The 26108-nt window shown below is 45.4% G+C and overlaps 1 protein-coding gene across 1 annotated transcript in view; it reads right to left on the reverse strand.

The window, feature by feature from the left end:
- Nucleotides 1-200: 200 nt before the first annotated feature.
- Nucleotides 201-26108, reverse strand: part of LOC137571189 (cytochrome P450 2B4-like) — a 47673-nt gene continuing 21765 nt past the window's right edge. The window contains exons 4-10 of the mRNA XM_068280009.1: nucleotides 22203-22352; nucleotides 20218-20378; nucleotides 18322-18498; nucleotides 16809-16950; nucleotides 9856-10040; nucleotides 7410-7551; nucleotides 201-1411 (exon numbers count right to left, since the gene is read on the reverse strand). Of these exons, the coding sequence (XP_068136110.1) occupies nucleotides 1233-1411; nucleotides 7410-7551; nucleotides 9856-10040; nucleotides 16809-16950; nucleotides 18322-18498; nucleotides 20218-20378; nucleotides 22203-22352 (1136 nt within the window). The 3' untranslated portion in view covers nucleotides 201-1232. The remainder of the gene's footprint in view (nucleotides 1412-7409; nucleotides 7552-9855; nucleotides 10041-16808; nucleotides 16951-18321; nucleotides 18499-20217; nucleotides 20379-22202; nucleotides 22353-26108) is intronic.

Here is a 26108-nt window from a genome sequence, read left to right on the forward strand (position 1 = left end):
CACACATTGTAGAACCAGAGAGAGCTATGAAGTGATCACTGAATATATATTGATGTATAAATATAGCAACTATGCAGTAAAATTCAATGGCAGCTTTCAGAGCAAATAAACTGTACTGTGAATGTGAATTTGTAATTTGTTGACTGACAACATTACTTGTGCACAAAAGCAAATATGGTAACTGAATGGGTAATACAAAGTAGGTACACACATTTTTTATTGAATGTTTTGTCAGCGTTTTATCCCACTATAATCAACTAAGCCTAAAGGCTGCCCATTTTACCATAGTTCATCTTCTAAAGCAAGTGAACTTTGTCCATGTCCTGCCTTGTTTACATATGCACAGTAGTCAGTGGAAATAATTAAACTGTAGTCTCGTGGAACACCTGATAAGAGTCATTGATAAGTCATGAAGAAGGTAGAGGTAATACAGTCAGGCCTAGTTCACACTCGGCACTTAGAGCGTCGCTAGCCTGCGATCGCGTTCAGCTACGCAATCACAATTTTAACTAAAATATAGTGATTCTGCGCAATTTGTGCTTGTGATTCCTGTTAAATAAAACGAGAATCACAGAGCAATCGCCCCCAAATTGCTGCATGCAGCACGTTTGCGATTAATTGAAATCGCAACCGCTGCAGTGTGAACATATCCATAGATACATACATTGTAGCAGCGCTATGTTGATCGCCAGGGATCAGCAAAGAGCTGAAGAATCTCCCGAGTGTGAACCAGCCCTCACACATGAAGTCATACAATCTCTGCTCTTCCGAGATCTTCTTTATAGGGCTGGATTTACCATAAGGCTCTGTAGGCTCATGCCTACATGCGCCTGATGATGGAAGGGGGGCTCACTCCACCTGAGTGCCTCATTCCCTCCTTCCCTATGCAGAGTTCTAGGCAGAGTTTACCTAGATCTCGGCATTCCGCTGAAGAGATCTCCCTTCAGTTGGGGGCACCTCTAGCTACTTAATACTGAGGGTACCTCTGGCTACGTAATACTAAGGGCCACCTGTAGCAACCTATGATGGGGCAAGGCAAGTAAGGGAGAAATGACAGCTAGGCCAGCCAACACACTTGTGGTGTAATCTGGTGGGGGTGAGTAGGTTCATGGAAGGCAAAGTCTAGGGTGTCAGGACATCTGTGCCTATTGGCTCTTGTGATGTGAATCCGGGCCTGCTTCTTTGTATTTTGTTTAGAGCCATTTTAAGATTATTTTGGTTGAATGAGCACATTAGCTGCGAGATATGGCACAAATCATATGAGGCTTTGGTCCATGGGTGCTGGAACGGGCAGGAGTAAGGTCTACTTCTGTGCCAAGAGGAGCCTGGAAGGTGAAGTTCTGCAGTAAGGAGGTGAAGAACAGGAATAGTTCCATCTTGGCCAAGGTTTCACCAGCGCAACTTCTTTTACCTGGAAAAGGGTACAACAGGTTAAAGAGTAAAGCAAAATTATTTTGTAGGGATAGCTCAGATGGTAGTTTGGAGAATGTGTTAGTATCTGATTTCCGACAACCTCTTTTGAGCTGCTGACAACCCCGAACAAAACGTGTGAAACCTAATTACAACAGAGAGAAAATGTGTGCATCAACCAAGTGAACCTGACAAATCTGGCTTTGCAAATTTGGCCTATTGGTTAATCACGAGACATTGCTCATGCAAATATGCATTTGCTTTCGCATGCCTAAATATGCAGGGTCAAAAACCAAAAACCGCAAAACAATCGCCCTGCGGGAATTAGTTCATGCTACATAGCACTATCCAGGGGCGCCACGAGGAGGCTTCCCATTGCCCCCATACAACCGCGGGGGTCCCAGGCTCTCTCACCGCCTGGAACCCACACAGCGGCACCCCGGAAGTGGAGGCTGGGGGATGCAGGCGATCTCCCCAGCGTGGCCAGCGCCGGGAAGAGCTGCCCGCACACGCCTCCCAAGATTAAAAACAGGCACTTACCTTAACATCCATTGCATTCTGCTATATGCAATGATCAGGGAAAGGAAAAGATGAAGTGTGGCACTCCCTTACTTACAGCGTGAGTGTAAGCGTGTCAACACAGCACAAAAACAATTTGAAACACACTGGCTTGCACCGATATGGAGTCTGTTTGACTCTGTCGCTGAGACGTGTGCTCCGCTTAAATGAGGAAAAGACAACCATATGGCAATAGATATCAGAAAAAAAGGGATTGTTGCGTGCACCTTCCGTCCAGTGAATGATTTTATTATCATCAACAGCGACAGCTGATGCTTGAGGATACAGACATCCAAAAACACTGTATGTGTAGCAAAACAGTTCAACCTGATATAAACCAATTCTTACATATCTTCGGTGCAGGTTCAGTGGTACGGGAGGTGGATGCAGGCACTGAAAGGTGGGGCGACGGCCGTTTCGCGTCTGTCTGATGCTTGGTCACGCGTGACCAAGCGTCAGACAGACGCGAAACGGCCGTCGCCCCACCTTTCAGTGCCTGCATCCACCTCCCGTACCACTGAACCTGCACCGAAGATATGTAAGAATTGGTTTATATCAGGTTGAACTGTTTTGCTACACATACAGTGTTTTTGGATGTCTGTATCCTCAAGCATCAGCTGTCGCTGTTGATGATAATAAAATCATTCACTGGACGGAAGGTGCACGCAACAATCCCTTTTTTTCTGATATCTATTGCCATTCTGCTATATGCGCATGACCTGGGCGCGACACATAAGGGGAGGACAGGCGCAAACAGCCTGCTCCAGGGCTCTCACCTCCTAAAACAAGCCACTCACCACTTGCCTCCAAAGAAAAGAAAATGCAATGCTGCTAATTACACCAGAGAGAAAATGTGTGCATCAACCAAGTGAACCTGACAAATCTGGCTTTGCAAATTTGGCCTATTGGCTAGTGTTGGGCGAACAGTGTTCGCCACTGTTCGGGTTCTGCAGAACATCACCCTGTTCGGGTGATGTTCGAGTTCGGCCGAACACCTGATGGTGTTCGGCCTTTTAAGTTCGGGTTCGCCCCGAACTACTAAATGGCCGCGAACAGGGCCGAACAGGGCCCCTGTTCGGCCGAACAGGGCCCTGTTCGGCCGAATACTGCCCCCCTATGGGGTCGCAGGCATAAGGGGGGAGCATGCCCCGATCGCGGGGGGGGGGGGGGGGGGGGTCGGAAATTCCCCCCACCCCCTCCGCTAGCGCTCCCCCCTCTGCCCGCTTCCCCATACAAAAGTTTAATGAAGTAAAACAGTACCGGTCCGGTGCGGTGGTAGTGGCTGGGTGGCTGGCAGTGGGCGGCACTGTTTAGTGAGTGACTGAGGAGGAGGAGTCCGGAGAGTGACGCGTTGAGGGAGGCCGGGCAGCGGGCGGTTCAGCAGTAGTACGGTACCGCCCACTGCCAGCCACCCAGCCACTACCACCGCACCGGACCGGTACTGTTTTACTTCATTAAACTTTTGTATGGGGAAGCGGGCAGAGGGGGGAGCGCTAGCGGAGGGGGTGGGGGGAATTTCCGACCCCCCCGCAATCGGGGCATGCTCCCCCCTTATGCCTGCGACCCCATAGGGCCCCCAAAAGTGGGATGTTCGGGGAGTTCGGGGTTCGGCCCGAACATGCCGAACATCGCGGCCATGTTCGGCGAACTTTCCCGAACCCGAACATCCAGGTGTTCGCCCAACACTACTATTGGCTAATCACGAGACATTGCTCATGCAAATATGCATTTGCTTTCGCATGCCTAAATATGCAGGGTCAAAAACCAAAAACCGCAAAACAATCGCCCTGCGGGAATTAGTTCATGCAACATAGCACTATGTATGTGGGCGGCTCTTCCCGGTGCTGGCCACGCTGGGGAGATCGCCTGCACCCCCCAGCCTCCCCCTCCGGGGTGCCGCTGTGTGGGTTCCAGGCGGTGAGAGAGCCTGGGACCCCCGTGGCCCCCCGGTTGTATGGGGGCAATGGGGAGCCTCCTCGTGGCGCCCCTGGATAGTGCTATGTAGCATGAACTAATTCCCGCAGGACGATTGTTTTGCGGTTTTGGTTTTTGACCCTGCATATTTAGCCATGCGAAAGCAAATGCATATTTGCATGAGCAATGTCTCGTGATTAGCCAATAGGCCAAATTTGCAAAGCCAGATTTGTCAGGTTCACTTGGTTGATGCACACATTTCCTCTCTGGTGTAATTAAAACGTGTGAAACCACTGACAGTCATTCATGAGTGGTCAATAGGCGTTTTTCAAAAGCTTAATAGACAACTGTTAAAATAATTAGGTAGAGACACATTTCATCTGCCCTAATATTTGTTGGCGTTTTACAATTAGACTGCAAATAATAGAATAGTGTTCATCAGGCATTCTCATGTAATGCTAGGTACACACAATGAGATTTTCTGGCAGATTTACTGCTAGATTAATTAATTCCAACATGTCCAATCTGAAAATCGGTCGGACATCAGATCAGACATGTTGGAAATAATTGATCTGGCAGTAAATCTGCCAGAAAATCTCATTGTGTGTATTAGGCATTAGTTTATTACAGAGTTTCATCAGCAAAATCATCTGTCAGGTACTCCATGTAACATTTGTAATCCACGATTAACTGCCATGGTTCCCAAACCCCCATTTAACTACTGATCTTAACCATTTTAGCCTTTTGGACGTGACTTTCACGTCCAAAAGGCTGCTGCTGCAGTGCTGCGTGCTCCCGCGTGCATGCATGTGCGCCCCCGTGCTGCCCCCCGTTAGCCCGGAGATTAATGAATGGGAACATAGTTTCCATTCATTGATCTAAGTCCTCAGTAGAAAAACCGACAGCCTCTCATCAGAGGCTGCGGTCTTTCTGGAAAAAAAATAAAATAATCACGTCCTCCTTATAGTTCCTGTAAGCAAACGTGCTCGCTCACAGGATAGAAAAACAAAAACATCATTGTGGCCATCTTGTGGTGAAATAGTAAAACTACATGCACATACATTTTATCACAAAAAAAACACAATAAATTACATTTAAAATGAACTGTTTACCTCCCACACCCAAAAAATACCCAAATAACATTTTTAACTTAAAAAAAAAAAAAATACAAAAAATTACAATTAAAAAAAAAAAAATTGTTACCTAAGGGTCTGAACTTTTTAACCTCCTTGGCGGTCTGATTCTTTCCAGATTTTAGGGTCTAAAAGCGGTGCAATTTTTTTTTCACTCTTTCAGACCCTAAAACCTGAAAAAAATCATTCTGGCAGTGAGATCTGCAGCAAAATAAAAAAAAAATCACCTTCCTGGGCTCCTGTGCTGCAGTTTTCTCTTTGTCCACAAGATGGCGCTAATATACATATAAACGAACTTCTCTATATTTCTCTAATATAAAGAAGTTCGTTTTCAATATTAGCCCCGCCCCCCGATGACGTCACGCTGCCACCACCGCTCTGCTGCCACCACCACGGCTGCGCTGCTCCAACTGGCTGCCGGGTCCCCGGAAGAATAGCGGGGACATGGGGGATCCCGGCGGCCAGGGAAAGACCCCACACTGCCGGGGAGAGAGGCTGGAGTCCCGCTGTGCAGCGAGATCGCGCGCGGGACTCCACAACCACAAGTAAGGCTCTGCAATGCATACCCCGACCTGAGCTCGGGATCACCGCTAATAGCTTGTTTTTTCTACCCCGAGCTCAGGTCGGGAAAACCGGCAAGGAGGTTAATATGCATATGAAGAGGGTATACAACTAATATTTTTTTTAATTATAAGCTTGTAAATAGTGATGGATGCAAAACTAAAAAAATGCACCTTTATTTCCAAATAAAATATTGGCGCCATACATTGTGATAGGGACATAATCTAACTAGTGTAATAACTGAGATAAATGGGCAAATAAAATACATAGGTTTTAATTATCATAGCATGTATTATTTTAAAACTATAATGGCCGAAAACTGAGAAATAATAATTTTTTTCCATTTGTTTCTTAATATTCCTGTTAAAATGCATTTAGAAAAAAAATAATTCTTAGCAAAATGTACCACCCAAAGAAAGCCTAATTGGTGGCAGGAAATACAAGATATAGATCAATTCATTGTGATAATTAGTGATTAAGTTATTGGCAAATGAATGGGAGGTGAAAATTGCCCTGATGCATAAGGTGAAAAACGACTGAAGGCTGAAGTGGTTAACGTGGCTATGCACTGCTCGATATGGCCAGCAGATAGATCTCTCTTCAATCATTTTCTGATCAGAGAGAGAATCTTCTTGATTGCCTCCACACCCTGCCCACAGATTTTTTAACCAATTTCAGCATGAAATCTTTGAAAACCTGTGTGCCTGCCAGGGTCCCAATAGCCCCCATAGTTTTCACCTGTTCACCACGCCCCTGTAGTCCCAGTGTCTGCTGGTGCTGGTCTTCTCCCTGCCGACTATTCTTCTTCACTTCCTGTTCTCTGCGCCTGTGTAGTGTAATGTAGGGGAGAGACACTAGGGGTGCTGTGACCACTAGAGGCCCCTAGTGTCTGTCCCCTGCATTACATCACACAGGTGCCCGGAGACAGGAAGTGAAAAAGACACCGGGACCAGCAGTGACCTGGCCCAGAGACAGGGACATGTGGCAAATAGGTGGGAGTACTCTTCTTTTCAGGCACCAAATCAAATGCCTCTAGTGACACACTCTCTATCCACCACCAATCAACCCAATCTAGGGATTTCACCTGAGAATCAGTCTACTAATCTGGCCAAAGGTTGCATACATTTCTCACCGCTCCTGGGCTCCTGATGGCTTTCAGTGTGTCACCTGACCAGCATTGGGTCACATCAGATGCGTATCTGGAGGGATGCAGGCATGACACGTGCCCCAGGCGACCTCCCTCTTCAATCATCAGGGGGGCGCAGTGCTGCTGACAGCATTCCAGAGTCTAAGGGAGTAACACTCATCCAGTAGCCTGCCCGTCTCAGCCTTTGTCTTATATCTACATTACAAGCTATTGAGAGGTGAGCTCCGAAGTTTTCCCTCACTCCCTACCATGTCTCAGTCCCCGGAGATAGCAGCAGATGCTCCTGGTCTGGAGGTTACAAGATCTCACATCCATTCAGCTCTGTCATTCACACATTCCTTAGCCTTATCTCAGTGTGCTGTTTACTTACTTTTATTTATGACACTCTCTGCACTTTAGTATTTGCCATGGGTGCTGTCTTGCCTAGATACGCCACTGGGTCACATGGCACACTGGGAGCCCTGCACAGATGCCTGAATCTGCCAGGAGCCCACTAGTAGCTACAGGATGTCGTGGGAGGCTCAGTGAGTATTTTAATGCCTGCCAACCCCCCAAACAAAGTCCCCATTATCCTCCTAGGCATGCCATTTGGTTGAAACTTTAGGTTGCCTGTGTTTTGGATAATGGGGACTTTGCTTTATGTTGTTTGGCCACTGAAAACCCCATTAAACATTATTCTTATTTACCTATAGAGAATGGAATGAAGGCCTCAACCTTTTTAAAATGTCCTTGTGCATCAAGAAAGTGTTCTGGGTAGAACTCATGAGGCTTTTCAAAGTAAGCTTCATCTGTCAGTGCAGAGTACAGCAATGGGAACACAGCTGTGCCCTAGAAGAGAAAAGAATGCATTAAATTGCAGATGAACAGCACAAATAGGGCCTGAACTACAAATGTTTAATCATTTGAGGACCACAGTTTTAAACCCCCCTTAAAGACTAGGCCATTTTACAATAAATTGGCCACTGCAGCTTTAAGGGTTCACTGCAGGGCCGCATATGTCAGCACACAAGTGATCCCCCCAAATGTTTATTTTTTGTAAATATTTATTTCTATTTTTTACTAGTAAATTTCCTTTTTTTTTCTACTAGTCCCCCCCTCCCTCCCCCCACCAGCCAATTACTGTGATCGGCTGTCCTAGGCTTCAGCCTATGACAGCCGATCAACCCTAAGCCACTGGAGGGGACAGCCGTATCACACGGCTGTCCCCAGTACAGCAATGCCTTAGATTGCAGCGATGTGCGGGGTGATTAGACGGTGAAACCGTACTCAAACAGTCTCCTAGCGGCGATCAGCGCTGGAAGGCTGAAGGCAGAGCAGAGCTCCTCTTACCAAGCGGAGATGCGTGTGCATCAGCGCACGCAATCTCCTGCAAAACAGGCCCCAAGGATCGGCGTTAGGCAGTCCTGTCGGCGTGACGCAGTGGGCAAAAGGTTAAAGAGTACCTGTTAGGCATAAAATAAAATAAAAATTCTCTATTTTTATATGGTAAACAAATAGTAAGGATGCTAATCAGGCAATCCAAAAGTTAAAAATCTCTCTTAATTTTCTTCTTAATAGAATATCATTTACCAGGTCCCCTGACTCTTATTTGGTACATCTGCCGCAAAAGACTAGTTGCAGTGCATGCTGGTTGTTTTTTTTTCTTCCCCTGTTCTCCTCATACATGACTACTGGTAATGCAGCCAGATTGGCTAAAGTTTCTTTCACACCCGGTTTCCCCATCCCACACCTCTGTTCCTCTCTGATTGGCCAATATTTCTTGTGCTGAGAAGCTGAGAAAGTGACTCAGCTGAAATCCGATCAGTACAGATGAATTGAACCATGTCTGCATAGTCACACAATGATTTGTGAGGATGCACGCAGCTGCAGAGCTGTGTGGGAGTGACTGACAACTGAGAGGAGGGCGGGCAATGCATACACAATTAGGCAAAGGAGAGAAAACAGAGTAAGGGAGGAAATTACATCAGGATTGGCTTCAGACACAGGGATTCTAAGATGGAAACTGACAGACACAGAATTCTCTTTATTTACTATATAAAACTCACTGAAATAAAAATTTTGTTTTTTTCTGAGATAGTATGGCTAACAGCTCATCTTTAACAGAAGTGGATATCACTGGAGAGTAGTCAAAAACTAAGGTAAGTCAGCAAATTTGGTTTGAATTAATTAAAAATTGCCCTACAGGTGCCTGAGTTATATCCAACACAAGGAAGATTTTTTTGTGAGATTGGTGCAGCGGTGATCCTGTAGTTGTCTTCACATTTTCACTTTTTTTTGGTGTGTGTGTGACATGTGACATAACAAACGACCTTTACTAATTAATGACTAATCAGTGTCACTAATTAGTGACTATACTTGTTAGTGACTAAGAAACTCCTGGAGAAGCATGTGATCCATTTAATCAGCTGATAGAATTATAAGGTTCTGATTTGCTGGTCATGATTCTGTGTTAAACCAGGAAGTCATCACAGCAAATCAGAACCTTACAAATCTATCAGCTGATCAAACTGATCACATGCTTCTCCATGAGTACTACTAAGCAGGGCCAGGCCGAGGCATAGGCTGGAGAGGCTCAAGCCTCAGGGCGCAGTGTAGCAGGGGGCGCACAATTCATTCAGCTGTCATTCCTAATTGTGTATGAAGCAGAAAGAAATAAGAAAAGGGGATACATAGCAGTGACTGCAAGCCAGATAACTAGATATTAAGGTGTTAGGGAGGTTGTGGGCCCTGTGGCCCTCTTAGTCTAATAGCAATCAGTGTGTGACAGCTGGGGTGGGAGGGATGAAGGGGCACACTTTGGTGTCTCAGCCTTGGGTGCTGGAGAACCTTGTCCCTGCCCTGCTACTAAGCATTGCCATCCCTACTAGTGGTCTACTAGTAGATCAAAATCATTTAGCAGTAGGTCTCTACCAAATTCTTTTTTTTAACTACCCAAGTAACACGCCCCCCCCCCCCCCACCACCACCCACCACCACCACCACTAGGTGATCTAGGCATCAGAAACCATTTGGTTCCTCAAACAGTGCCAAAACTGCAATTGAACCAAATTGATCTAAATTTATAACAGCCTTTGGACCAAATGTCACATACACTTGATAGCTTTTTAGATATCAAAAATAAAATTTGCAAGACCTTTGGAATGAAATGTCCCTTGAAGGTGATATCTCGAGTAGTTTCGTGTGGAGCACCTTCAGGTACGATGTCCCCAACCCGCTGTATCTCATGGATGACGGCGTCGGTATACGGCATCTCCTTCCTGTGCTCTGCTTGTGGCTGAGCTGTGCCGATAACACGCTCAATCTCTTTTTGAACTTTCTCTGCCAGAAGATATGCAATATAGTCAGACTGAAAAAAACATATCTCTATCAAGCTGGGACAATAAAGCAAAATACTAATAAACATTTTTATTTTCTGCTTCTGGAAAACCCCAGTTGATTAAAGTAAAGGTGAAGTGACAGTTGGCCTTAAGATTAGGTTAAAAATCAAACTTTCCCTGGCCCTAGAGAGCAATCAGGAAAAATTCCTTGGATTAACTTTCTGTAGTTTGTTAATAAAAATGTAGGTAGTTTTCCCTTTTATAAAATGTAGGTAGTGTTCCCTTTTATATATTAAAAAAAAGTCCCTAGTCTTTTGAAAATGTGTGATTTATCTGCTATAACTCTATTTGATGAAACCCTATTCTACATTTTACTAATCTCATAGAACAAAACATTTTCTGCTGTCACAGTCAACTTTTCTTCTTGGATTTTATGACCATGTACAGCTCTCCTTTGCAGAAGTTTCCCTCCTAACCCCCCTGGCGGTATGAAAAATTCCGCCAGGGGGCAGCGCAGCAGTTTTTTTTATTTTTTTAAATCATGTAGCGAGCCCAGGGCTTGCTACATGATAGCCGCTGCTCAGCGGCATCCCCCCGCCCGCTTTGATTGACTTCGGCGATCTCCGATCAGGAAATCCCGTTCAAAGAACGGGATTTCCTGGAGGGCTTCCCCCGTCGCCATGGCACTGATTGGCCAGGCAGCGCACGGGGTCGGGGGGGGGGGGGGGGCGCGCGCCGCAACAGATAGCGGCGATCGGGCGGGGGCCGGCGGCGATCAGAGTGCTGGCGCAGCTAGCAAAGTGCTAGCTGCTTCCAGCAAAAAAAAATTATGAAAATCGGCCCAGCAGGGCCTGAACGGCACCCTCCGGCGGCTTACCCCGTGTCCAGCACGGGGTTACCGCTAAGGAGGTTAAAGAGAATCTGTACTCTAAAATTCTTACAACAAAAAGCATACCAAAAAGTTCATTATGTTCTCCCCTCTGTGCTGTTTCTGCCACTCTCTGCTGCAAACCTGGCGTGTAATTGCCAGTTTTAAGCAGTGTTTACAAACAAACTAACCAGCTTGTGATAGGCTCACATAAGCAGAGTGTGTGAGTCATACAGAGCCTGCAGGGGGCCTGGAGAGGGTGTGTATAGCTTCTATCCAATCACAAGCAGCCCTGCACATTCCAGTCTGAGTGCCTCAGCCCGACAGAGCCAACAGAGGAGAGAAGATTAGATCATATAACAGAGATAATACAGCCACGTAGTAAAGGCTGCAGTAAGCCAGACCACATTAGAACAGGCATAGGAACTTATAGGATAGAAGAAATAAGGATGAAAATTTTGTTACAGAGTCTCTTTAACCTATTTTGGTTCCTGGACGTAGAAACTACGTCCAGGAACCATGCACGCTACCGCGCACTCCCGCGGCCGATCGCGCGCGTGCACGCGCGCTCCCGGCCCGCGGTTCGTTAGCCAGGCAATCAGTGAATCGGGCTATGGTGCCCGATCACTGATTCCTCTCCCCCGCTGAAAAAGCGACAGCTTCTCTCGGAAGCTGCAGCTTTTCTGGCTGTTACCTCCCCCATGCGTCGCTCTAAACGTGTGTTACGCTTAGAGTGACGTCATGTAAACAAACTCATGGCCGCCATCTTGTGGCCAAAAAGTAAAACTACAACTAAAAGTAAAAACAATGAAAATCAACACACATTTACATTATAAACCTATTGTTTACCTCCCACCCTCCCAAAACTATCCAAATAAAATGTTTAATATAAAAAAAAAAACATTACAATAAAAAAAATGTAAATATTTACCTAAGGGTCTAAACTTTTTAAATATCAATGTAAATATGAAATATTTCTATATTTTTTTTTTATTTTAAACTTGTAAATAGTGATAGATGCAAAACGGAAAAAATGCACCTTTATTTCCAAATAAAATATTGTCGCCATACATTGTGATAGGGACATAATTTTAACGGTGTAATAACCAATAACCGGGACATATTGGCAAATACAATACGTGAGTTTTAATTATGGAGGCATGTATTATTTTTAAACTATAATGGCTGAAAACTGAGAAATAATCAATTTTTTCCGTTTTTTTTCTTATTCTTCCTGTTAAAATGCATTTACAGTAAAGTGGCTCTTAGCAAAATGTACCCCCCAAAGAAAGCCTAATTGGTGGCGGAAAAAACAAGATATAGATCAGTTCATTGTGATAAGTAGTGATAAAGTTATAGGCTAATGAATGGGAGGTAAACATTTCTCAAGTGAAAACGACGGAACGCGAATGGGTTAATGTGCTGCTCCACTTTTGTAGCCTCCCTTTGCTGCAGGGACGGATCTAGACCAAGTTGCCTCAAGTTGCGCCTGGGGCAAGGTCAGGTTTTGGCGCTTAAACTGCCATTCCCCATCCAAATTTTCCCGCCTTTTTAAGAATTCAACAAATTGCGCCTAGGGCAAGAGACCCGCTTGCCCCCCCCTAGATCCGTCCCTGCTTTGCTGTTTGCAGTTTTTTCCATGTTGAAAATCCCTCTCCCTCATTCACATTCCTTCTTGGGCAGCAATTGCCCTGGTCACACACCGGTGTAGCTGTTCCAGAAATCCTGCCCTGGGCTCAATTATTTCACTTAAGAATTTCAACCCTGCATCCTGATATATTTATGAACTGCCTTTGAACATTCTGGCTTACATTTACTAACACTGTGGGGTTGATTCACTATAACAAATAGCGTGCCTTATCAGAGTTAACATGCCTTAGCAGAGTTAGTGTGCCTTATCAGAGTAGCATAGCAAGCGCTATGAACTTATGCCTGCTAATTGGCAATGGCGAGAGCTCTCACCTTTAAAAGACATTATCCCCGCACTTTGATTGGCCCAATAGGCTGCCTGTCAAGTTTCCTGTCAAGTGACAGGCAGCCTATTGGGCCAATCAAAGTACGGGGATAATGTCCTTTAAAGTGATTGGACCCGCAGGGGCTCAGGGCAAGAGGAGTGGAGCTCTCGTCATTGCCAATTAGCAGGCATAAGTTAGTAGCGCTCGCTATGCTACTCTGATAAAGCATGTTAACTCTGATAAGGCACGCTATTTGTTATAGTGAATCAACCCCAGTATGTGCCGATTTCCAATTCTGCAGAAATTACGATTTCTGCCAATGCCAATCACTGATTTCAAGGAGTCTTTTTTTGGGGAATTTTTTTTTTGTTTTCTCTGATTGGCCAAATACTTATGAGTTGACTCGCAAGTATTGGACCAATCAGAGAATGCAGAATTTTACCGCCGTATTTGGACTGTCACAGAAATTTTAGGCCGATAAAAAGACTCAGGAATACTCGGTAGCATCGGAGTTCTGTGATTGGGTTAACATTACAGAGTTGCGGTAATGCAGTATTTCCACACAAATGCAGAAATTTAAATTCCATGGAATCCGAATTAGCATCCCAAATGTAGGATCTAACCAAGCTATTAGTTCTGCTGTGATCACCTAACCAGTAGTGTGAGCTGTTGTACTTCTGGAGCCAAGGCAAACTGCTACGGCAGCCATGCATGGTTCCATTGAAATTCCCTATACAGTGTTGCTCATTGCAATGGCTGTACGTGGGTCTGCCTACACATTTATGAAATAAATGTGCACAGCTCAGGGAGTGATCAGGCCCGGCTTTAGGCCAAGGCCATCTAGGCCATAGCTTAGGGCACCACAGGAGCAAGGGCACCAATGCAGCAGGCTAGACTGGTGCAGCATTTGCAAGTATGCAAATGCTGCTTTGCAGGGAGATGAGGCGAGTGCCTCACCGCGGTACTCTGCTGCCAACCCCCTGTGCAGCAGCTGCCCTGCTCTGTCTGCATGTTGGCGTTGTGACCAGCGGCTATGGACTTGGGCAGCATTGCAGAGTCACAAGCAGAGGATGTGGAATAGCAGCTGCCAGTCGCTCACATCTCCACTCGTCTCCAACATAGAAGCTTCCTCTTCCCGTCTGACTCACTGGTAAAATGACGGCAAGTCAAAAGTGAGAGATGCTGGTTGGAGGCAGTGTTGGGCGAACACCTGGATGTTCGGGTTCGGGCCGAACAGGCCGAACATGGGCCCGATGTTCGGCATGTTCGGCCCGAACCTCGAACTCAATGGAAGTCAATGGGACCCCCGAACATGCCCATTTTGGGGGCCCTATGGGGTCGCAGGCATAAGGGGGGAGCATGCCCCAATCGCGGGGGGGGGGGGGGGGTCGGAAATTCCCCCCACCCCCTCCGCTAGCGCTCCCCCCTCTGCCCGCTTCCCCATAAAAAAAGTTTAATGCAAGTTAAATAGTACCGGTGGCTGGCAGTGGAGTGAGGAGGAGGAGTCCGAGTAGGAGAGTGACGCGTTGAGGGCAGGCAGCAGGTGGTTCAGCAGTAGTACCCTTGTGGTACTTCCGCCCTTTCTCTGACCTCACGTCCTCTGCATACAAGGGTACGCGTCACGCGTACCCTCGTATGCGTCATCACGTAGAGGACGTGAGGTCAGAGAAAGGGCGGAAGTACCACAAGGGTACTACCGCTGAACCGCACGCTGCCCGGCCTCAACGCGTCACTCTCCTACTCGGACTCCTCCTCCTCACTCCACTGCCAGCCACCGGTACTATTTAACTTGCATTAAACTTTTTTTATCGGGAAGCGGGCAGAGGGGGGAGCGCTAGCGGAGGGGGTGGGGGGAATTTCCGACCCCCCCCCCCGCGATCGGGGCATGCTCCCCCCTTATTCCTGCGACCCCATAGGGGGGCCTTATTCGGCCGAACAGGGCCCTGTTCGGCCGAACAGGGGCCCTGTTCGGCCGGCCATTGAGCAGTTCGGGCGAACCCGAACAGTTTGGCCGAACACCTTTAGGTGTTCGGCCGAACTCGAACATCACCCGAACAGGGTGATGTTCTGCAAACCCGAACAGTGGCGAACACTGTTCGCCCAACACTAGTTGGAGGGACAGATGTACAGCAGTGGCTGATGGAGACAGAGGGGAAGAGAAAGCTTCTGCAATGGAGATGAGCGGAGAGGTGACACCGATGGCTACTGCGGTGTGGAGGCAAGCTGGCTACCTATACTGAAAGGCGGGAGTGGGAAAGGGAGGGCTTAAGGGAGTCATCTGGGCTACCTATACTGGAGGGGAAGGGGTCATCAGGCTACCTATACTAGAGGGAAGGGGGGAGGGGTCATCAGGCTACCTATACTTGAGGGGGAGGGGTCATCAGGCTACCTATACTAGAGGGAAAGGGGAGGGGTCATCTGATTACCTACACTGAAGGGGGCAGCTGGTGACAGTGGCCTTGGGTGGTAAAGAGAACAAATCCGGCCCTGGGAGTGATGACACTTTACAGCACTGGGTATATGTGTTCCTGTGAGCATGCACAGTGTATCAAAAAGTGTGATTTAGAAAGAAAATGCACACTTTGTTAAAGTATATAACGTACTGTCGATGATAATGAGTGTGCCCCCCCAGCATCTAATTTAAACCCATTGTCCTTCATGTATCTTGGTATAGCCCAGAAAAACTGTGGCCCCACCCACCAAGTTACACAACTGCATGTGGTCCAAAAGAATGATGGGAAAATCGCAATGTGCTGTCCTTGTCTGCCTCTACCCACTGCAATACTGATCATTGCTGATCAGGAATTCTGATGGGTATTTCAATTTCCCACAAGGCTTTCAATGAGTTCCTAGTAGTGAAATGCAAATAAGATCACTTAGAGGGAAATTCAGTATTTGTGTTGGCCCCCAAAAACTTCTATTCATTGATATGGGTCACTAGAATAATAGAAAGGTGTCTGTACAATAACCAGGTAAGCAGCATTCTTTAAATGGAATAGACATAGGCCTCAATTCACTAAGCTTATCTCCTGTCTTAAATAACATTTCTATAGTGGTCACCATGGTGATGAGGCATGTCGTATTTAGGAAACATTTTACCTCAGGCAAACCTAAAGTTAACTCTTCTGTCTTTAAGTTAACTCTTCAATCCTTAAAATAACTCCAGAGTTAAAGACAGGCTGTTTATGAACTGCGTGTGAAAATAACTACAGAGGAGGTAAATTAACTACAGAGGAGGTAAATTAACTACAGAGGAGGTAAATTAAGGAATGAAAAGATAAGACAACTCTCTCACTGCGTGGAGGTACGTTTTCTCTTGCCTTATTATCTCCAGCATGATCTTAGTGAATTGAGGCCATAGGCCTCAATTCACTAAGATCATGCTAGAGATAATAAGGCAATAGAAAACTTACCTCCACACGTGTGAGAGTTATCTTACCTCTTCATTCCTTAAGTTACCTCTCCTGTAGTTAATTTACCTCCTCTGTAGTTAATTTACCTCCTCTGTGGTTATTTTCACATGCAGCTAATTAACAGCCTGTCTTTAACTCTGGAGTTATTTTAAGGATTGGAGAGTTAATTTAAAGACAGAAGAGTTAACTTTAGGCTTGCCTGAGGTAAAATGTTTCCTGAATGCTACATGCCTTATCACCATGGTAACAACTCTAGAAGAGTTATTAAAGACAGGAGATAAGTTTAGTGAATTGAGGCCATAGTCTCCCTATTTCCCTCCATACATATTTCCTTTAACCAGGACTGTCCATCAGGGGGTACAGGTAGTGCACTGCTACAGAGCCCGAGGAGGGAGAGCCCAGATTTTACCTTCCATGGGGGGCCAATAGAGGCCTCGACGTGTACCATGTATAAGACCCACAACATGGATTACAAAGATGGTTCTTTTACCAATAACCCAGAACACATTGCTCAGAGCAGGTACATTCCTTACTTTGGATTTCTGGATGTTTAATCATTAGCAGCATTCCCCATCTCAGAGTGGTGGTAGTTGTCTCCATTCCAGCCACAAAAAGATCAGCCACCAGAGCTGTCAAGTTCTCATTGTGGAAATATTGGTTGGCTTCCGATTTCCCCTACAAAATAATATAGCAAAATATACATTTTTTTAAAACAACTATAAATGCTAATCCACGGTATCTAGCTTATTTTGAAAGTATGCCTACTCTATTTACTACTGTATATACTCGCGTATAAGCCTAATTTTTCAGCATAAAAAATTTTCTGAAAAGTTAACCCCTTGGCTCATATGCGAGTCAGTGGAATAAAACAGATGGTGGAGCAGGTTTTGTTACTGGCAGAAGAGCATAAGTATTGTGCACTAGTGATCCTGCTCTTGCCAGCTGGCTCCCTGCTGTGCCCCCCATCCCCGCAACATGGTGTGCAGAGTGAACTGCTCAAGACTACCTGTGTCCCCTGGCTTGTGGAGCGGAACATGCAAGCAACGTGTCAGAGGTGCAATGATCGGGGATGCTTCCTGTGTGGCAATGGCTGTGTCTCATATCTATGACACCATCTAGTGGGGTTTTGAGACACAGCTGTATCATCCTTGGGGCACATCCGGCTATGGGGAGGGGGGCTGAATTGTACTGCTGGAACTATGGAGAGGGCTGTTTTGCAGAGGGGGCTTATATGTGAGTCAATCACTTTTTCCTGGTTTCTGAGGGAAACGTATGTACCTCGGCTTATACATGGGTCGGCGTATATAAAAGTATATACATCACTTTAAATTTTTCAAACATTTATATACTAACACTGACTGGAAAATTGGAGGCTTCTTTCAGGTGGATGGCTGAACTGCGCTCTTGCAGAGCAGTTTAGCATTCTGTCTGAAGCCCATGAGTGCCATTCGAGTGCAATTTAAATGCAGCCGAATGGCAGTGGTTGTAACACCATGCATGTCAGTATCATTACTCGGTGGCAGACAACTGCCAACATGTTCCATCTGAGTATGGTGTGGACATCAGATGTGACCCCATGGGGGGCATCTGTCCAGCACAAAATGCTAACACGCCCCTCATGAACTCAGTCCCTCGGGCAACAGTTTGGGGCTAAGCTCTGTACAGAAGCTTTGCTAGCCTAGAGGCTATTGATATGTTCTGTTGCTATGGAGGGGTGAAGATGTGGTACACAACTGAACAGCATGGAATGATAGGGATAAAGAGGCATTCAACCAAAATGGGGGATCTCTCTCTCTCATGTTAGATTCTTGGCAGAAGAAGCTCCGACGAGTTGTCTCAGAAGAGAGCTAATTATTGTGTCTACCAGACTTTACTCTACGAGTCAGGCATGAAAGAAGATGGAAAAGCTGTCATGAATAATGGGTAAATACCAATTTTTGCACATATAAACCTTTTTAACCCTAAACATTTTTAGATAAAAGAGGCATTAAAGGCACTGAAGAAGTTCAGTATTTCAGATACCATAGTATCAAAAGTGATCCTCACCTCTTGCTGCTTCACCAGGTAGGCATCAATAAGATTCCTCATATCATTTACATCCAGATCTTTCTTCTTCTTCATAAAAGTTTTTGTTATGAAATCCAGCATTTTTTTTGCGTTTTCAAAAACTTTGCGGTGAGGTCCAGGAAGAAGGTCTATCAAGGTCGGAAATATGTTGTACAGCTGAAAAAGGCAAAAGTAAAAGTACAATCAGGAGGTCTTATTTTGGCCATCCATTCCAGTTTCCCTCCACATCAGTTGAACATAATCCCTTCTCCTCCAAAAGCATAAATAAATACATTAAAAAGCAATTTTAATGTTGCTTAATGAATTTGCTCCAATGTCTCTAAAAGGGCACCATGGGCCTGATTCACAAAATGGTGCTAACAGTTAGCACCCTGGTGAAAAGCCCTTTATCACGCCTAAACTCAGTTTAGGCATGATAAGTTTAGGTGTGATAAGTTTAGGTGTGATACGTTTAGGTATGATAAGTTTAGGTGTGATAAGTTTAGGTGTGATAAGTTTAGGCATGATAAGTTTAAGCACCAACTGCGTTAGCACCGCAGTGCACAGCTGATCAAAAGTTTTGTGCTAGCAAAGTCTGGTGCACTTCGCATAGAGTTTAATGGTGCTGCTTTGCGTGCGGGACTTTGCACGCTATCTACACTTATCTAAACTTATCACGCCTAAACTTATCACACCTAAACTTATCACACCTAAACTGGCTTTTCACCAGCGTGGTGCAATGGTTATCACGCCTAAAGTCTCTAACTGGGTTAGCACCGCTTTGTGAATCGAGCCCCATGTGAGTGAGTGTGAGGAGCTACATACCCATCCAGTGACAAAACTACTATTCATGGGGCCTCCCAGCAAAACTCTGATGCCCCCCCCCCCCTCATGTTCACACCCCTTCTCTTGCCTCCCATTGATTCCCTTCACAAACTTGGGGCCCATCTCACAAGGGTCATAAAACAAGTGTGGTCATCATGATCTTCACACCCATAACAAGTGCAGCCCAAAAAATTCACCTGAAGTATAGTCCCCAGTATCAGAAAAAGGGAAGGTTAGTAGTTGGGGCTTCCCACAGCTCTGGGCACCCCTGAGATCACAGGGGCTACTCCCCTGTAGTTATCCCCCTGTACCCATCCCTCATGTGCAGAGGCCTGTGGATGGAGGAACATCTAGCCCAGGGATGAGCAGAAACTACGCCAGTGCGAATTTACGCATCGTAGTTCGCATCTACGCATCGTAGTTTGTAGGTGAAGTTTCAAAACTACGGTTACAAATTTCTGCGTAGCGGAGTACTGTTACGCGTAGCTTACGCCCACTATGCGTAGTTAACATGTGTATTGCGTAGTGAACTACGAATGCGTTACTCGCGTCTAATTTTCCGCATGCGATTGGATGCTTACAAATGTACGCATTGGAAAGGGGAATGTACGCATAGAGGAGTTCCCGGTATAAGCATTAAAGAGGAATTAATGCGTAAAATTTTCTGCATACGGGCATAAGCATCCGCATAAACGATGCTTCACACTATGCTTAATTGCGTATTTTAACGCGTATTCTACGAAATGCATATGAAGCGAATATTTGATTTTGAAGCCGTAGTTTGGCAAAGCGTAATTGCATAAAACTACGTGTAGCAAGGTTGGCTGACTACGACCATCCCTGATCTAGCCTGTTATTCATCTTCTTAGCAAAAGGCTATAGAATAAGGGAGATACACATTTTAAAAATCCATTATCAGAGATGACAATGGCTATCTTACTCCTCCCTTCTTGCAGGATGTTATTGGGGCTTCATGATTTTGAGTTATGATTCTGTTTGTGGAGCAGCTAAAACCTCTGATAAGTGTTCCATCTCGAGGTGGCATAGATGACACGTTTGGTAATAACTTACTTGAACTAAAGGAGAACCCATGAGTCTTATGTTCTCATTGATCAGATTCATCAGATTCAGAATGGTGGGTTCATCATAATTGAATCGATGACCAAGAACTATGGATATGATGATATTGGCCACGGCAGCATTAATGAGCGTCAGATTATCGAACGGTTGCCCTTTGGGACGAAAATAACGAAAATATAAACTTACACAAGAGAAGGAAATAATAGATTAGGAAAGTATCTATGTGTAACAAAGAAAGCGTATTACAGAAAGTGTTACATTGGACCTGATTTACTAATGTTCTCCTGGTCTGAAGAGAACACTGGTAGAGAGGGATGAGCTCCAGATCAGATTCGGAAGACATCCAAATGAGTTTCATTTGGATTTCATCCTCCTAATTAGTGCAGCTGAGCGGGTGGGTGCGGGGGGGGGGGGGGTTAAACTTACCCAGCAGCCTTCTTCTTTAACCCGTCCCACGGCGTGTCCCATGCTGTGTTTCAGGCTGCGGTCACGTGACTACAAACACTTCCTCCTTCTGGGTTGAAGGAGAAAGCGTAGTAGTCACATGATGTGGCTTGGAACGCAGCGTGGGACGGGTTAAAGAAGACGGCTACTGGATAAGTTTAACCCCACCCACCCGCTCAGCTGCACTAATTAGGAGGATGAAATCCGAATGAAACTCATTCTGATTTTATCCGAATTTGATCCAGAGCTCTTTCCTGCTGGTAGAACATTAGAGGACATTAGACAACATAAATTTAAAGTGCACCTGAACTAAAGCTCAGGTACAAAATTGGAAATCTACCTAAAGAGAGCAAAGCCTCAGGTTCCTATTGAGGTTTCCCTCGGTGCTCTGATTTCCCCCCCCCCCCCTTCCTCGCTGAGCACACACCCCCGGAAGATTGGCAACAAAGTATTGTTGCCAATCATATCAGGGCTACGCGCCTCCTCTTCTATCAGCGAGGCCGCACAGTAGACGCGTGAGCAAGTGTACAAGCGGCTCCATGCTGCTGCGCATGCTACTGTGTGGCCATGCTTGTAACAGGAGAAGTGCACTGCCCTGATGCGGAGGGGTACATCGGAGCACAGAGGGAAGCCTCAATAGAATACTGAGGTGGGGACTAAGGTGAGTTAACTCCCACTGCCGCATTCTGTGCAAACACATTTGATATAGGTAGAAAAAACGTTTTGTAAAAAGTAATACCTTTTAATAGCTAACTGATAGAGTTAAATTGTGCAAGCTTTCTGGGTCTAGTCCCAATCTTCAGGCATTTTTCCAGTAAAATACTGATGCAGGTAAATAGTAAACACAAAGATGACGGTTGTGCATTTTTCACATTTTCATTTTTTTTTAATATTTCACAAATTTCACATTTGCACACTCAACCTCAGTTGTGTAACCTCAGCCATGTGCATACACCTTACTTTTCATTGTTATAGTCAATTGATGATACTTTTTTTAAAAAAAGCTATAAATAAACCCTTCATCGAGATGTTATTGGGCATTGGGCAAGTATTCATTAGCTAAGTGTCTAGTCTTTTCTATGACACAAAGTTGCCATACAAAGTTTTACAAAGAGTTAATAAACATGCTCTGGTGAGCAGAAAGTTCGCCGCAACGCACCGCACTCACTGTGTCGTCCATAGGTTTAACCTGCCAGTGTAAAAGGGGCCTAATACTTTGGGATGCATCAAATTAGAAATAATGCATAAGACACTAATGTACTATTACTTTTTGTACTTTTACTGCTTCTCTATAAACCTCTTTGTGGGGCCAAATCTGAAGAATGGTATTCTGGTATTCAGCTCTTAACACAAAATTACAGGAAGGACGTAAGAAATTTAGGTTTAGAACAACCATCAATTGATGAATGGAATGCAAGGACTTCTACACAGGACTGGAAAGAGTTAAAAATCTGATCATTTTTCAGGGAAAAAAGACAAAACATGAGGTCACACAAACAGTAAAAAAAAAAGTTTGCAAAAAAAAGACTCACCTTTACAATCTCTTATTGCCTTGACTAAGAACTTGGCTTCCTCGTTAATCTTGTCTTCTATGTCTTTTCTCCCCATCCCGTAATCTCGTAGAGTTGAGAGAGTGAACCTTCTCATTGCCTTCCAGCTCTCGCCATTGGAAAAGATGACACCTGAACACAAGAAATGTTATAGTTTGGGCAACTCTCGCTATGTGGTTGATCTAATAAATTTAGAGAAACAATGGAGAACAAGTGATCCAACAAACTTGGACTGGACTTTTCGTTACATATTGTTTGCAATTAGGTGAAAAACATTTGCCACCCTCACCTGGGCCATACCAAAATATAATGGGGTTGGTGAATGGCCAGTAAATAAATAGTTGTGTTACTGCACAGACCCATTGGAGATTTTGTTGATGTTGTTTTTATTAGTAAATTTGGATGCCTTTAATTGTACTGACAACACATTTTTTCCTGTGGTTACTGCATGCTACTTTATTAACATTTGGTGATCCTTTTCAGTGTCGGACTGGGAGGTGGAAAAACTAAGAAAAGTAACCTGCTGGCCAAGGAGCAGAAACCCTGTGTTATCACTCTCAATAAAAACCTGCAGCAAGTCTTCACTGTGAGCAGCAACACCTGATTACTGCTGCTTGGCCAGCAAGGGCAATTTCCTTAGCTTTTCCAGCTTCCAGTAGAGAAGGCTCAAACCTCAGATTTTGGGCAAACTTCAGCAAAAGTCCGAGTTCGCGCGAACCGGGTGGACCGCCATAGACTTCAAAGGGCAGGTGAACTTTAAAACCTACAAAGTCTTTATCTGGCCACAAAAGTGATGGAAAAGTAGTTTCAAGGGGTCTAACACCTGGAGGAGGGCATGGCGGAGTGGGATGCCCGAAGTCCCTGGGAAAATTACGTATTTGACACAGAGTAGGGTTATAATTCTTAAAGAGTAACTGTTAGCCCCAAAACTGAAAATTAAATCTCTCTTGCAATCTTTTATTTACTATTTAAATGAGCCAAAAAGGCATTGTAGAAGTTAAAAATCAATATAATTTTTTTACTATGTATCCTTTTAACCAAGCTCCGGACGCAAAGCCGCATATCAGATACTGCTGAGCATGCATAGCATGCCTAGCTCTGCCCGACCCCCCTCTCCCCCCCAGGACCAGGTGCCGATATATGCTCACTCCAAACAGCTGACCGCTCTGACACGGAGAGAGAGCGGGAGCACTTCCAGCGCCGCCACCGCAGAGCAGCCGCCACCGAGTCACATGTGAGAGATGCACGTGCTCTGCGGTGGCGGCGCTGGAAGTGCTCCCGCTCTCTCTCCGTGTCAGAGCGGTCAGCTGTTTGGAGTGAGCATATATCGGCACCTGGTCCTGGGGGGGAGAGGGGGGTCGGGCAGAGCTAGGCATGCTATGCATGCTCAGCAGTATCTGATATGCGGCTTTGCGTCCGGAGCTTGGTTAAAAGGGTACATAGTAAAAAAATTATATTGATTTTTAACTTCTACAATGCCTTTTTGGCTCATTTAAATAGTAAATAAAAGATTGCAAGAGAGATTTAATTTTCAGTTTTGGGGCTAACAGTTACTCTTTAAAGGGCAGAAATCACATTGCATTCCTAAATTGGAGGCATAAAGTGCTTAAAAACATCTTGCGTGTGTATACAGCAGGTAGTGTAAGTGTGTACTTCTTCACACTGACAGACCAACCTCACGGTTTAACCCACCATCGCAAACAGTCACAAAGGGTTGTCATTAGTTGACACTCCTAGGACATAAAATGTCAGTGCTCTAAGGGGCAATGTTTGTGTAGTGAATGATGGCCGTGCTTGTGCGCACGTTGGCGAGAGTGCAGGCCATGAAGATGAAAGTTGAAAAATACGTTTTGTTTTTTTTTCATTAATTGAAAATTGAACAGTTATTTATTGAAATCTATGCTGTTTTTCTGTTTCCTAATATGTCACTTTGATAACTGTGGTAATTCCAGAGCTAATACCTGCCGACGAGAGCTGACCTGTACGGTGCCATAAAGAACTGTGTACAAACACCTATGCCTTCTCAGGTTGTAGTATCTGTTTTGATCAGTTTCAGGGAAAGGTAGGTTATTGAAGACAAAAATGTGAACGTTATTTGAGATAGATTTGTTATTTATAACAAAGTAATAAATAAAAAATTTATTTATAAAAAATAAAAAATGCCAAGGTAATAAAATAATTCTAATTGATCATTTTCAAAAAAAAATTAAACAAAGTCAGCAGGTGTCAGACGGGCAGCAGCAGGCCTGCTTGCCATTCGTGGTGGGGGTGGTGTCACCCAACTCCAATGCAGAGCCACGCAGGGGAGACTTGCAAGCAATGGAACGTTTCTCGGCTTTCTTTTGGCTGAGATCAAGTGTAGTATCTGTTTTAATACGTTTCAGAGAAAGGTAGGTTATTGGAAGAAAAAAATATTTTGAAAGTTATTTATGGTTATGGATAGATTTGTTATTTATAACAAAGTAAGAAATACAAATTTATAAAAAAAAATTAAAATAAATAAAAGTTATAAAATAATTATAGTTTCAATGATATTTTTTCTGCTCTCCCACCGTCTCAGGCAAGGAAGTGGCATTCCCATTTACTACATATGTGTAAAGAACACAACAAACATCACCTCAGCCCTGACCATCTACAAAGGGTGACTGTTAAATTGTTCCACATGTTTGTGTTATTTATAACAAAGTAAGAAATACAAATAAATGTATTTATTAACCACTTGAGGACCGCCCCCAGCCGATGGGCGGCGGCAAAGACCGGGCCCAAACGACCGCAATACGCCCATCGGCGGGGGCGGCTGCGGGAGTGTCTGTGCGGCGATCGCGTCATTCGTGACGCGATCAGCCGCCGGGGACTGGCTCCGCCCACCGTTCGTTGTAACCCGCCGGCCGTTCGGAAGCGCCGGCGGGTTACTAGCACCCGGATCGCCGCATGTAACAAGTATAATAGGCTTTGTAATGTATACAAAGCCTATTATACTGGCTGCCTCCTGCCCTGGTGGTCCCAGTGTCCGAGGAACCACCAGGGCAGGCTGCAGCCACCCTAGTCTGCACCCAAGCACACTGATTTCCCCCTCCCCTGCCCCCTGATCGCCCACAGCACCCCTCAGACCCCCCCCTGCCCACCCCCCAGACCACTGTTTGCACCCAGTCACCCCCCTAATCACCCATCAATCACTCCCTGTCACTATCTGTCAACGCTATTTTATTTTTAAGTCCCTAATCTGCCCCCTACTCCCTCCTGATCACCCCCCCACCCCTCAGATTCTCCCCAGACCCCCCCCCCAGACCCCCCCCCGTGTACTGTATGCATCTATCCCCCCTGATCACCTGTCAATCACCTGTCAATCACCTGTCAATCACCCGTCAATCACCCGTCAATCACCCCCTGTCACTGCCACCCATCAATCAGCCCCTAACCTGCCCCTTGCGGGCAATCTGATCACCCACCCACACCAATAGATCGCCCGCAGATCCGACATCAGATCACCTCCCAAATCCATTGTTTACATCTCTTATCTCCTCTAAACACCCACTAATTACCCATCAATCACCCCCTATCACCACCTGTCACTGTTACCCATCAGATTAGACCCTAATCTGCCCCTTGCGGGCACCCAATCACCCGCCCACACGCTCAGATTGCCCTCAGACCCCCCCTTATCAATTCGCCCGTGCAATATTTACATCTGTTATTCCCTGTAATAACCCACTGATCACCTGTCAATCACCCATCAATCACCCCCTGTCACTGCCACCCATCAATCACCCCCTGTCACTGCCACCCATCAATCAGCCCCTAACCTGCCCCTTGCGGGCAATCTGATCACCCACCCACACCAATAGATCGCCCGCAGATCCGACATCAGATCACCTCCCAAATCCATTG

The sequence above is a fragment of the Hyperolius riggenbachi genome, chromosome 4 (genome assembly GCF_040937935.1).
Source record: "Hyperolius riggenbachi isolate aHypRig1 chromosome 4, aHypRig1.pri, whole genome shotgun sequence".
In the NCBI taxonomy this organism is placed as follows: Eukaryota; Metazoa; Chordata; class Amphibia; order Anura; family Hyperoliidae; genus Hyperolius; species Hyperolius riggenbachi.